We start from the raw sequence: 14,515 nt of genomic DNA on the forward strand, positions 1-14,515 counted from the left end.
GTATAGTAAGCTGCTGCACAATAGTTTTGTCTTTACTTCTCTACTTCTTTACCTCAAGGTGATTTTTTTTTCCTCCCTCGGGAAGCATGTTAATAATGCATTTTATCATAATAATAATAATATTCTCTAAAAATAAATACTCCACCTTGCCCTTTTGCTCCCTCGGTGTTTGGCACCCCACATTGCTAATTAGCATCTTCAATTAACCCACATTAATTGCAAGCCATGGAAAGGTGGAGGAACCTGGCAAGTTAGTGCCACAGGGAACTGCTTTGTAAATGATTGGTGGTGTAATACAGGCGTGTAAAAAGGGGTTCTGTACTAGTGCTCTTTTAACCTCAATCTACAAATAACTCTTCAATGTAATCCTATACACATGACATTGTAAAAAGCACGGCTAAACTAGAGAACTGATGTTGTTTTATAGTGCATGGTGGTCCCATGTAGTTAAACAACAATCACACTTGGTTTTTGAGCCACATCTTTCCCCCCTACTACCGTTTTTCATCTAAGTCAGTGGGGCCCATTACCTCTGCAGGAGTCTAATGGTAGCACTTTTGCATCTATTGCTCCCTCTTTCTTAATATCATCTTCGTTTTGTTTTGCATCACAGGGGGCATTATCAGAATTGTGCTTCACGATGTAAAACACTTAATGACTTTGTTTTGGTGCTTTGATCAATCTTGGCGTTTTTGTGTCTATTCAAATTAAATACAAAAAACAGAGGACTTTTTTTTACAAAAAAATGTCATATTGCAGTATTAACTTCTAAATCATCACAGTAAGGAGCAACATCTAAAAAATACAGAATGCCTTGTTGGAGGACTACATCACTGGCAAAGCCTCCTTAGCCCAGTTCATTCACACAGCACTATTGGACCATTAATGCAGTCAGCACTTTAGTGTAACACCAGGGGAGCTCCCAAGACCCCCAGATAGACCGGAATCAATTGGAGTTGGATGCGTTAGTAGTGCAGAGCGCAGCCAGCATAGTCTTGAGTTGGTGTTCATGAGAAGTGAAGGGCTGATAGAGGTCACTAAGAGCAGCTGATTTCACCAAAAAACAGAATGCATGTGTTTTCTCTTTTTTTTTCCTCCTGTAAATTCTCCTGCAGTTACCACCTTCTAACCCTTAATTACTGCACTATTACAGTTTGGCCCTCAGTGGAGCTGGGACCTTCCATCACCTGACACTCAGTTTGTATGTGTCCTCTCAACCAAAGTGAAAAAACGCATTCATGTAAGCAATTCCAAGAGTGTGCTTCCACAGTGTTAGAGCACAGCCTTTAACCACATTTTGTATCCTAGTGTTTCTTTTTGATAACAATACTATTAGATTGTTGCAAAACTATACTTTTCTTAGATGGTCCAATTCAGTTGACTCACCTGCTCAAGTCTTGGGTATAATTATATGAAAAATGAAGCAATAAAAATAATAAATATCTTCGAGATTAAAGCTGAAGGCTCAAAAGTGAAATAAAATGAAATGATGACCAGCTCCGTGGAACTTTTTCACTGTAGTCTGTGATTCACGTTCAATCAAAAAGGAGATTTAAAGGATCAAGTTATTTGGATTTTGATTATTCTGTGCTTCAGATCACAATGGTGCGAGCATACAATCAGTTAGACACGCTGAGTAGAGAGGAAGTTTGATTACCCGCTGATTAGAACAACTTTCCTCTCTAGTTATCATTGGTGAGATAGACACTAATCCGAGTGCTGATTGGTAGAAAAAGATCTTAGCACAAAGTATTCTCTGGGTAACAAGGTCATATGAGAAGAAAAAAAAGACAAAGTTCACATTAAGAAGTTTAGACTCAGTAACTTGTGAAAAAAATGAGTATTTGTATTTCTATTGTGTAGGTAAAAAGACAGATGATAGGCATTACTAGTCAAAAAGGAATATGTGAATCTTTTAAACAGAATATATAGGCACATATCATTTTATTCAAATAAAAATATATTTTCTCAAATGTTCATGTTGATTTTTGTGCACTATTTTAAGAAATTTGGTGGTTCCAAGCTAGAAGCCTATAACTTTGCACTTAAAATGTGCCAAAAAAAATGCGGTCTATTAGTTGACGGTATCATGTTGTTTTTTTTCCCTTACTCTGAGGAAGGTGAGGTCACGACTGCGGTCAATGCTTGTGATCTCGAGGTTGCCCATTACAACTTCACAGCTCTCATAGTATTTCCTCAGAGTGCGATACTGCTGCTCCAGGTCCGACAGCGTGCTCAGCTTGTTCTCCGTTCCAGCACATACTACGAAAAGAGAAACAGGAGAAGAGAGATAAGTCAGTTGTAATCCAGCTACATTCATTTTTTTGACTGAGGATGGGTTTGGACATTGCCCCAAAACACCTCAATGCTATTGTTAAAACCTGTATTTTGGATTTCTAACAAAGTATAAAATGTTTTGTATGTATAAAAGGGTTTTAATGTAGAAATTTAAATAAGGACAACAATTTAGGAAAAGACATATAAACAGCTTGTTTTTCAGCACCACACCTGTGCTGCAAAGAATCTAGAGTGTTGTCATGTGACTAAGCTGGCCATGTAACACGATGCAGCCACTGAACCACTACACCACAAGGCCTTCCTAGAGCTTCCCTTGGTGCCTACAGGGCAGATGAGAGCTCTTTAGTACCTAGCTGCGCTGCTCACTTTAAAGGTAATTAAACAGGACCATTTCCACCCATCACATACCTTGCACACTCAAGATGACACAAGCCATCTGCCCTATCAGCTGGTGTTCCCTAGTCTAACATTAAAACACACATGTATGACTGCATGGACACAAACAGATAAATCCCAAGGTTTGTGGCTAAATCTTGAATCCCTATGAAATTAAACATCATTTGCCGTTCCTGCCCACCTATATTCCTTTACTAGTCTTAAAATATAAGCCACATTCACAATTGCCTTAGTGTTTTCACTTAGGCACATTTTGCAAACCTGCTGATATAAGCCCAAGTTACAGATGTACATTGACATTTGCTCCTTTTGAAGAATTAGCTTCATTTCCACACACTGTCATGGCAGTGTGGTTTCTCCCACCTGCACCCTGTTCACGCTTGATAGCAGTGAAGCCATCACTGTGACCGAGGGGTGGTGGGTCCTTCCAAGAGTCTTGTCACACTGTCTCCCTTGAGCTGTAGCCTCTCTCTGTGAGCACACCCACCTCAAAAGATCTTTACTGATGCTTTGCATTTCAATCCCACCCTACTATGTGCTATACTGCAGTCTCCATCACATACCTTAGATCACTCTCAGTCCAACTTGCACTCTGTCCACTCTGCTAGCAAAACATATGCCACAACCCATTTACACCGTTATCTTCACACAGGCACAATGCAGAAAAAATAGTTCTTATTCACTCCATTGATTACACAATAGATATATGTGAGGAGAAGAAGATTCAACCTCAGGGCAACAAAGGCTCAAAAGACAAATGAAACTGTGTTTAAATACTTCCACATGTAAGCAGATATTAGATAAGTGGAGCTATTCTTCTATGACCTGGACAATACCCATTCTATCTGGGGCTGATTAGCTATGTTGCGCATAGCATTCCGTGCTGCTCAGGAATGATATATAGCAGACCTGGGTGTTTTCAATAACAGTTAGCGTGGGCTTGAGGGGAGCGGGGTGGAAGTGGTGGGGGCAGGTGGTGGGGTGGGTCATAAAGTGAAGATAGGTGTAATAAACTGTTATTGCACCCTTGAGGCAGAGCACCGAGATCAGAGGAAAGGGGCATTGTGGCATGTGATGATGTGATGTCTGGTGAAATTTACTTTTTCGTACCCATTTGCAGACCTTCAGTAAGTCTGCTGACTTTTGAAACCTGTCTAATGCAATGTATAGAATGTTTACATTTTTTCTTTTCTTTTTAAATGTGACTTCTAATGACCTACCACGAAAGCTCTGCATGAGCTTGAGATGGTGCTGGCTGCCAAGTGAACCACAACTAAACCATCTGTGCATTTATACTGTAGAGGATGTGTGAACTGTTAAAGGTTTACTGCAGAGCCCGGTGCTCCAACTGGTGTAGACTCTTATGTCTGCATGTGTGTGCGTGAACGTGGGCAGGCTGTAAACAATAGACCTCAGGATGTATTTTCCCCCTCTCATCGCATGATCGAATCCATTTGTCTCCATGCTCAATACGTTACATCTGAGTCCGTATGTCACACTAAAGGTTGCATAAAACAATTGGACAACCTGCCCACCCATGAGCACAAGCTATAAGATGCTGAATTGTCAATTGTTAACATACTGCCAGGAATACAGGAATACACTGCAAGAACTAATGAATCTTCATACTGTTTAATGCTTATAGCTATTCCACAAAAGGAAATCTATGTCATCTGTTTGATATATTTCACTCTCTGGCACTCTCAATGCTGAGAATGCCAATGAGTTTAAGTGTCTTTCTTCCATGTATGAAGGATAATTGCCTGTGAGAGTAAATTGATGTGATGTGTTTGCGGAGAATTTCACCTCAGAAGTGATACATCGTAGCGATAAATCATAATAACACAACATTTCCCAATACACGTAATTAATGAGACTGTGTGCCAATGGGGAAAAAATGCACACGGCTCAATTTCTATGGTCTCGAACAGCATATAAAGGCTTTTGCAGCAAAGCTTGCATTTAGCCAGATAATGCGAAACCACATATTTATCAAGTAAATAGATAAACAGACAGAGAGCTCCCGTGTATCTTTGACAGACAGCCGCCAAAAAAGACGACAATGCATCTATCACCGTTTGACACGATCAAAACCTTCAGCAAAGAGTAAATTCTTTACACAAAACAAAACAATGTTTAAGTCTTTGCAAACAGGCTGAAATGCCCCTCAGCTGTATTTTCATCCATTTTAATTTCATAAATATCCTCATCAGGATTACACGGGAACTTTAGTGTTGTGATTTCTGATCCCTTCTCATTTCATTTGGTTGTGCACACAACAACTTCATCAATAGTGCCTTGTGCGACTATTGAATGCCTATAAAGCTGGTGAGCCTCCGAGGTTTATAGGCTCCTGCCAGTGAAGCCAGCAAAAGGTCATCCCAATAGCAAGTAACTGACCGAATTAAATAAAGTTGCAAATGTCACTTCCTTGAGTAAAAACTGTCAATAGCTGAACTTCGTCAGCGTGAACTGAATAAATAGGAGTACCTTGTAGAAATAAGCTTTACACAGTGGAAAATACTACATTTTCTGTCAGGCACGTTGAATAAAGTACCATATTTGAGGTCAGAGTTGTCCTTTGTCCCCTAATGTCTCCCAGATGAGCCTCAGTGGCTAAGTGTGAGTTACAAGCCACTGCCTCGGATGGTAATCATGGCCTAGATTATCGTCCATCTGCTGAGCAGTTTAATAAGCATCAGAAACAATAACTAGATGAGTGTTCGTGATAACGGCACGGTCCAGTAACACTAACCTCTCGTTGCCCTCTGAGCTCTGGTCATCTACCAACAATGCTGTCGCTGTCGCCATATGGTCTACCATAAATTAGCAATCGTGTCATCAGTGGTGCATATTTCCAACACCTTGTGAGAGTTTTCCACAAAGGATAACTTGCTGTTGCTTCTATTTAAATTCTAAATAATTTCCCCCAGGGATCAATAAAGTATTCTGATTCTGATTCTGATTCTGATTATGCACTCTCGCTCCCCTACAAAAGCAGACAGCATTGCATGCATTTTAAATATTAAAACAAATACTATTACTGGTACTATTTAGGCTCACCTTCTTTTTCACCTATTTTAACTCTATTTGCTTTCAGTGAACAAGCTCAAACACTTTGAGATTTCAAAACCAAAACAACAACAGAGAATGTATACTTTATGTTACTTTTTGTAATTGCAGTTTATCTGTATGTTCTCTGCCTCCTGCTGTTCTTTAAATCTGCTGTCAAGCTACAACTCCATAAACAAAAAAGAAAAAGCCAGCAATCCCAGTGTCTGATTTGGTTGTTGCCATTACTTATGATTACTATTACTTATGCTATTAAAAGAGTAAATATACAATTATGTAACACAGCACAGCATAGTATAGATATCACACCTACTGAGTTAGAGTCATAAAACGTTATTAAAAATTGCTGATGACAAATTGCAGATTTAACTTTATTTTAAATGTATGTATTTAAATGTAAATGAAATGTATTTTGTAATCCAGTAATTACTATGGTGAAACTGTGCAGAACAGTGTGCTTCACTCTAACCTATTTTTTCTCTCTTAGCACTCTGCTCTCAGTATTTCAGTGGGATTTAAAGTTGTCTCCAGACAAAAAAAAAAACCACCGAAGTCACAGCGGAGTGATTGGCTGACACTGAAACACACCTCATTACCCCAAATCCTCTAGCTTCTTCTTCCTGACTGAGGCCACGACTGACAGTAGGTATAGTGAAAAGACTTCTAGACCTGCACTGACCTGTAGAAATGCTTTGGAGTTTGTCTGATCTTCCACTTTGGCTTACGCCTGTAATGCACACGTTATGGTGTGCAATAATAATAAAGGACACATTAAGAACCACTGAATGACTCTCAGAGCCCTCGCATTTTGCCTGCAGAGCCATCATCCATAGACATGGACTGCCACAGCACCTGGACTCCCTAGGAACACAGACCTCAGCTCTGCCTTCAGTAACGTCATTTCAGTTTTGCTGTATAAAAGAAATTGCAGGTGGATGAGAAACTTCTTGTTCGACACCACGTGAAACTGTGAAAGCATGATGATATCCACAATCAGTGAGGCTTCCTGACAAGACTGTGTTCTTCCTGCTGTACTCTTGTCCCTGCACACCAACAGCTGCAGTGTGCAATCTGTCAAACTCAAATGTTTTCTTTGGCTGGGTCGAGTCCACTTACAGGTGGGAGATTCACTATCTGGTTGCCACGTGCGGTCCCATTCCATAACAAACAAACAAAAAAAGAACATCAGAGCATGTACAGAGAGCATGTACTTCCTGTAGCAGCTGAAGAAGGTCAACCTGCCAAAGACTAAGATGGCGCACTTCTACACCTCCCCTGTCCATCCTCACCTCCTCTATCACCATCTGGTATTCTGCTGCCACTGCCAAGGACTACAGCACGTTATTTGTTCTGCTGAGAATGTGATTGGCTACAATCTGTCATGTCTCCGGGACCTGTACACCTCTAGGATTCTGAGGCGGGTAAGAAAAATTGCAGCTGACTTCTTCCACCACAAAAACAAACTCTTTGAATCATTCTCCCTCCAGGGTGGAAGCTGTGGTCTATCAAGTCCTCAACCTCAGGCCCCAAAGAACTGCAGATGGCCTCATCACCACCACAGACCTTCATGCCACCCCATAGACACTACTTGTTATATTGATTTAAAGTCATGACACCTGTCACCATGTGTTGCATTAACATCCTTTTCTGGGCTGCTGCTTTAGCTAAGTGGGTGAACAGGGCACCACATACCATATGGCCAGTGTGCAGTGACCTGTGTTCAAGTCCCCGACACCTCTCCACTTTCCTGTCTACCTTTAAAGCAAAAATAGAGCCTTTTTATTTCGATTTCTAGAAAACTTGCCAGGCCCAAGGTTTTGCATATCCTCAGGGTTTCTGTTTAAGTTTTGGTTAATCTGTAAATAGTGTTTATGTGTTCCATGCATCTACTCTTGTTTGTTAAATCTAAATGATGTAGTTTTAAGAAACTTATTGCAAAGTCTAGTACCAATTTTCAACCCAAACACCAAAATACCACTTTGCTCTGTTGCTGAGGGAACCTTCTAACTGCCTGTACTGATCCTCTCACCTATGCACCACCACCTCTTTCCACTGCATTAAGACATCACACAGACAGACAAGGAAATGTATTGGAAGATACAGCCTGAGCACTGTTTTCACTGGTCACTATAGTGTCACTAATCAGAGGTTCACACTCTTCCCACGATGGCAAATTGGCCTTATGGAAAAAAGAAGGAGTGAGTACTTCAAATATATGTTTGGACTGCATGTGGCAGACATTTTGAATTCAATAATTAACTCAGAACAATTTTCTCAGAGCACAAGTGCATGACCACCAGCTGCTTATACTGCACCACACGCTATACCAATTATGCTTCAGCCATTGGAGGGCAAAATTAACTAGGTTTTGTGAAATGCTGAAAACAATATATGCATAATTTATGATGCTTTTCAAAACTAAATAGCACTAGCAGCACCTTCTTCATTTTATCTTAAGCCTTACCAAGGAAGCGGTTGAAGATTTTCTTTACTGGAGAAATCAGATGCTGCTCCAGCAAAGATTAAAGCAGCCAGTGAAGGACCCTCCAGGGCTGCTTTGGGGGCTTTTGGCATGCACACAAACCACTATGTGGTTCCAGGGCTTGGTTTTTAATGCGAGTGAGGTGGATGATTAACCTCCTCTATGATAGGCCAGGCCAGACTACTCAAAAAGCAGGCATATTTTGCTGTTGAACAAAGAGAAATTGCTGACCCTCTTGTCAGGCAGCCTTTGTTCTCTGCTATTTCACTACAACAGTATTTTGATTAAGTATCATTCCAACACAGTTCACTCATTAAGTTTGAGATGGGAGCTTGTTCTCACCTAGACTGTGAGACCTCTTACAGCTCAGCCAACTAGACACTTATTATTGTGTGAGGCAGTTAGATCAGCTCTTTGTCAGAATGCACTCAGTTGTGGTGGAGACAGAGATGTTAATTTACAGTAAACTAAAAGACAGGTGAAAGGTGTTTTTCATTTGGACTCCTTCATGCTACTATTTCCTTTCAGCAGGTTACCTAAAATGTGCGTTTTTGAAAGAAAATATGTATTTAGACTGACTTCATGTGTCTGTGTATGAATGGATCTGTATACTCTACTTAATAACAAATCCACCTGACTTTCCTTTTTAGCTTAAAGCACAACTTTTCCAGCCACTGATTTTTTTTTTTTTTTTGAAGTTTTCCTCGGTGGCTTTGCCTTTGCTCTTGAAGTCTCAGAGGTTTCCTCCTAATACAAGGTGGAGTGAAATTTATGCTCTTTATATGCTAATAGTAGAAACAGTAAACCCCTGAGGTGGTTCATATCCCAACAGTCTGCTAAAGAGAGAGCAGATAGGCTGAGCAATGGGGTCAAATGAATCAGTTGCAAACTACCTTGGTGTGTAAGTGTGCGCAGACGCGGGCTGACAGTGTCGGCGTGTGTTTGTGAGAGGGACTGAGCACTTTGTACGTCTGCATCTATGTCGTGGCCTTAAGCTATTATGTTTTTAGCAACATGCCGACACACTTAAGTGATCCTCAGAGGCTCACTTCTAAAAATGGAAACGCACACATGTACCTACACACAAACACGTAGTGCTACTATTTAGAGATCATTTTGGTTTAATTTGTTTGTACTCACACAAGTGAACACATAAATCATGGAAGAACAAAACAAAAAGAACTGTTCCTTACATCTAGAAGAGGCTAACAATGAATTAAACATGCAGACCGACTCGTACAAAAAAAAGCAACTTAAAGCTACAGCAGTAACATTTCTTATCATTATTGTGATTTTCATATATATATATATATATATATATATATATATATATATATATATATATATATATATATATATATATATATATATATATATATATACATACATATATGTGTGTGTGTGTTTTAGTACACCAACAAAATCTCTGACTAAAGAGGTGATACAGAGTGTTATTTGTTATTTAATTTAACAATGAACAAAATCTCTCCTTAAATCATGGCAAATTACTCATGTCTATGGTCAACAAGTTTAACCAGTATTTTTTCATCACTCCCGCAATAAATCTTAAACTTGTGCAGCGTATCAGTGCGTCTCTTTGTGAATGTGTGTGATGCCAGGTTACACACATGGTTTTAAATCAGCCTCTCTTTGAAATTCCTCTGACTTAATAAAGTGTAAATAGAATATTTTAACTTTTGTGTGGTGTTCGCATTTTTGGTACTCTGCCAGTGTCATTGTATCAGGAGGAAATTAGACACGCATCTGTATACATTTGCCTCTTATTTTGTCTTGTTCTGTCCTGTCATTTCTGCATACACCCCTTTTAGCCGTCAACCCATGACAGTGCATATGTGCCAGATACACTACTTTATTTTCTAGTATATGTGTATACCCACTCAGGAACTGCAGAATGCTTTAGATATTCTACAGTATAGCTGCCCCCATGTGATCTTTACTTTTTCTCCAGCCTGTTTCCAGAAATTCTGGGGATAGGAACCACTGACCTTCAACATTCAAAGCTTCTTTTTTTTTGCCGCTGGGTTTCCACTGCTTTTTGCCCTACTTCCTAATCCATTCTCTCTCTGTCAGTCTTAGTTTAGGTCCAGATTTTGGAATCCATTCTAGCCTCTATTCCAAATCCTGTTTGATAGTTTTTTCTCTTCTTCTTTTTTTCACCCTGCATATGGGACGACACTCTATCAATTAAGCTAGCAGGCGAGTCAAAATGTTGCCTCATATCCTTCATGCCTCTAGCACATACTGGTTTCCAGCCCCCATGTGTGGTCCTTCCAATGAATCTTAATCTCGTACCCAAACAGTTGCCATCAATTATCCTGGCCGCTACTGCTAACTCATCCCCTGCCTCCAATTTTTCCCCATTAAAAAAAGCCTTTTTTCCTCCTTGCTGTGACGGAATTGCCTCGCTTGCTTGCCTGGGAAATGATTTCTCAGCAGGTTCATGGACCCTGCGCTTTCCACAGGTAGGACATATGAATGGACGCATGTGTGTATTTATGTGTTTATTGTGCATGGGCGTTCAAGGACATACATGTCTGTTGGTCATGCACTGGGTATTAAAAACAGCTCCTCCCAGTAAATGTTCTTGCAACAGCTGATCAGCTCAGCAGTCCGGATGTAATTAAGACAGGGCAAAAAATATATTCATACAATGCAGATAAATATTACAAGAAATCCGACCATCAGCTTGAAACAACAGGGCATACAACTTTAAAATCATTCCAAGTGATATTTACCCTTCTCAAAAACAATAGCTTGAATTCTTTATTCTTTTGAACATGCAAATACATTAAAAATATTGCTTGAGGCAAACATAAGTGAAATAACACATTTTTAGTCAAAAGTCCAAAGAATGCATCCAAGATTTTAAGGAAGAATTTAATTTTATGTCTGTATTTTTGCTTGCAGCACTGATCATAGTGACAATGAATAAGGGGTACTGTAGCAACACTGGTACTTGTAATGACTTAAACATTACTTCATTAACGCATCTCTTCCCTCAGCACTCAAATCTAGAATACATGTCTTGTTTCACAAACAAGAATCTTTTCTCAGCCTTCCAGATAGTGAGAGATTTGTCATTCAGGGGACATACGATGGCACGTCACATATGAGAGACATGTCTAGAGTTGTCACCATAATAAAATCATTTATTTCATTAAACTACTGGAACACACTGACAGGAAGACAGGTTGAATGTGTTAGTCATCAAGATGACGAGCAAATATTACTATACAAACTCTATTAATTTATCCATCCATCCATCTTAGACATTTGGACCAATAACGTGTAGAACCTTGACAAACGTACCATACAAAAACGACATCACATTTCTCATTCTGTACTATTGTTTTGAAATATTTCAGCTACCCAGAGGCATTGCTTGCAGGCAAAGCCTGTGAGAACACAGAAATCTAACTTGTTAAAGCTGCAATAACCCTAAGCACAGACTTTAGAAAAGCAATGCCATTTGGTTGGAATTGTGGTTGAATTACAATGTGCTTGCTCTTGTTTATATTTATTTTTATACACAGTATGTATTATTATTAGTATTATTATTATTATTTGTAGTCATTGTCCTTAGAATAGGTGAATCATATGATATAATGTATAGAATAGAATAGAATAGAATTCAACTTTATTGTCATTGCACATGCACAGGTACAGGGCAACGAAATGCAGTAATTGTTCTTTTGCTTTTATATCTTGATGATCAATTGAAAGGATTCATGTACATGATTGTCTAGTGAGACTGAGATTAATCCTGACTAATTAACCCTCTCGAGGCAGGCGTTGCCGATTTGCAACAGTTAAAAACTTACAACCTGATTACCTCACATACATATTTTATGAGTTTTTTTTTACTCAGAAGTACCACTGCAGGACTTGGTTGTGCATTAGCAACAAAAAGTTTAATTTGAGCCTTAGAGGGTTAAACTGATTAGACAGTTTGTTGCACTTTCTAAAGAAAATAAGTTTTCCTACTGTTGACAGCTCTCAGTAATGAGTGACAGAAAACACTTAGGTCTTAACAGAAAACTTTGTACTATGTGTCTTGGATTGCTTGCACATCTTAGACGTATGAGTTGATGGTCTTTTTTTTTTTGCACCACACACTCTGAGAGGAGCTGATTGTGATTCTTTTGTCCTTGTCACCTTGCATTCTTTTTAATTTGCAGCAGTCCACCCTTTTCATCACGCCCAAGATCGATTATAATTTGTTTTAAGGCTTAGTGGATGAATGTAAATAGCTAGGCACTGACGCTTAAAAAGATATAAGCTAACACACAGGCAGGCAAAGCAATCAGCTGGGATGCACATAGTGAATTCAGTGTTGCTTGTAATCTATGTTCTTATTAGAGGAGGGAGCAAATACATCTTGTAATACAATATCAGACTCAGCAATGAATTACCAAGTGGAAAGCTGCAATGGTCAGACAAAGGGGAGTGTCTTATCTTTGTGTGTGTTCAAGCATGTTTTTTTTTTAAGAAAAATAGGCTATACAGTGTATGTTTTTTTTTAATCAATCTGTCTGTAGATACTATATTACAACAAGGGGAAAAAAACAGGAGATCATGGTTTACTAAAGAAGAGATCTAAGCCGAGAGCCACATCATTTTTCCATACTTAGATTTCCTATATGGGCGACCGTGGCTCAGGGGGTTGGGAATCGCATCTGTAACCGGAAGGTCGCCGGTTCAATCCCTGGGCCCTCTGTCCTGGTCGTTGTGTCCTTGGGCAAGACACTTTACCCTACTTGCCTACTGGTGTTGGCCAGAAGGGCCGATGGCGCGATATGGCAGCCTCGCTTCTGTCAGTCTGCCTCAGGGCAGCTGTGGCTACAACCGTAGCTTGCCGCCACCAGTGTATGAATGTGAGAGTGAATGAATAGTGGTATTGTAAAGCGCTTTGGGTGCCTAGAAAAGCGCTATATAAATCCAATCCATTATTATTATTCTCTGTGAGACAGATTACGTGTAAGGTAATGTTTCTCTTACATTGTTTTGTTTTTTTATTATTTGTTGGGTAGTGATTCTGTTAATACAACAAGCTTTGTCCAATTTTTAAATGTTAAAACAACATGAAATGTGATTGATTACACGAGTCAGTCTACTTGATTATTTCCCCCCCTAAGGTTAGACTTTTATGAATGTAAATATGCTAAAAAATAAAATAAAATAAAAATCACACACACACGTGTGTATATATATATATACACACACACATGTGTGTGTGTATATATATATACACACACACACACATGTGTGTGTATATATAATTCTATTAAGAGATTCACATAGCTCTCCTACATCAACTTTATCAAACAATATTAATTCTAACAAAGGTCAGGACTAATTTTAATGAAAGGACTGAGGGAGGTTGCTAATACCATCTGACACTAGCCAGCTATCTTCCAAATAATCCATGCCTATAAGTGTGTAAAAACAAATCTAATAAATTAAGAATGTAATAAGTTAACATTTATAATATATCTATATGACATATATCATTTCTTTGCTACTTCAGCAACATACTGTTATCTCCTCTGATAGTGATACAATGGTGCTTACATGCATACATGCTGTTGATTCATACTGAGAATTTAAAAAAAGTATAGTCCTAGGGTGTGTGACTGTTTATGAATTATGACATGATTAGAAAATCATGCCTCATAATACGAAAGGATACTAAAGTACTAGCTGTAAAATAAAATTCAACTGAAAAACAGCTTTGGAGACATCATGAAACACAACTCTCCTCCACACTCTAAGTGCTGTATTATTTCTCCCTGCATCCTTAAGATCCCAAACACTGACTTCTCCAGCTTTGTTTATTATCTGTTAGAATATTTGTTTAAAACTAAATAGAAAAGTCTGTTTTATTTTTTGAGATAGAATCTTGGATTTTCTTATTTACGCTCTCTAGTAACTTGTTTATTATTGCTATTATTTTCTCTTATCGTTGTTTCAGATGTTACATAAATGAGTTTTTCATTAAAGTAATTTAAAAGGTTAGACCAGCAGAGATTTTCTTACACACTGATTAAAAGCAGTGAGCTAGTCTGATATAGGTCTAGGAGACTTTAAAGTTTATATCACTGTATTTCAAGATATATTGCTGCCTCTTTTTAAAAAGTCATTTTGGGAATGATTTTTTTGAGGATGGATGGATGTTGTTTTGGAGTTGTTTTTTTTACTTTATTCTTTGAAAGACCACAGCATATGCCTACTTGCACCTAGTGTTCT

General features: G+C 38.8%; 1 protein-coding gene across 2 annotated transcripts in view; it reads right to left on the bottom strand.

The window, feature by feature from the left end:
* The window catches only part of erbb4b (erb-b2 receptor tyrosine kinase 4b), a 359,968-nt gene that overhangs the window by 199,118 nt on the left and 146,335 nt on the right, over nucleotides 1–14,515 (bottom strand). For both annotated transcript variants that reach the window (XM_080902240.1, XM_080902239.1), the window contains exon 2: nucleotides 2,111–2,262. In XM_080902240.1, coding sequence (XP_080758366.1) covers nucleotides 2,111–2,262 — 152 coding nt within the window. The remainder of the gene's footprint in view (nucleotides 1–2,110; nucleotides 2,263–14,515) is intronic.

Source organism: Rhamphochromis sp. 'chilingali', assembly GCF_963969265.1.
Source record: "Rhamphochromis sp. 'chilingali' genome assembly, chromosome: 14".
NCBI classification, from domain to species: domain Eukaryota; kingdom Metazoa; phylum Chordata; class Actinopteri; order Cichliformes; family Cichlidae; genus Rhamphochromis; species Rhamphochromis sp. 'chilingali'.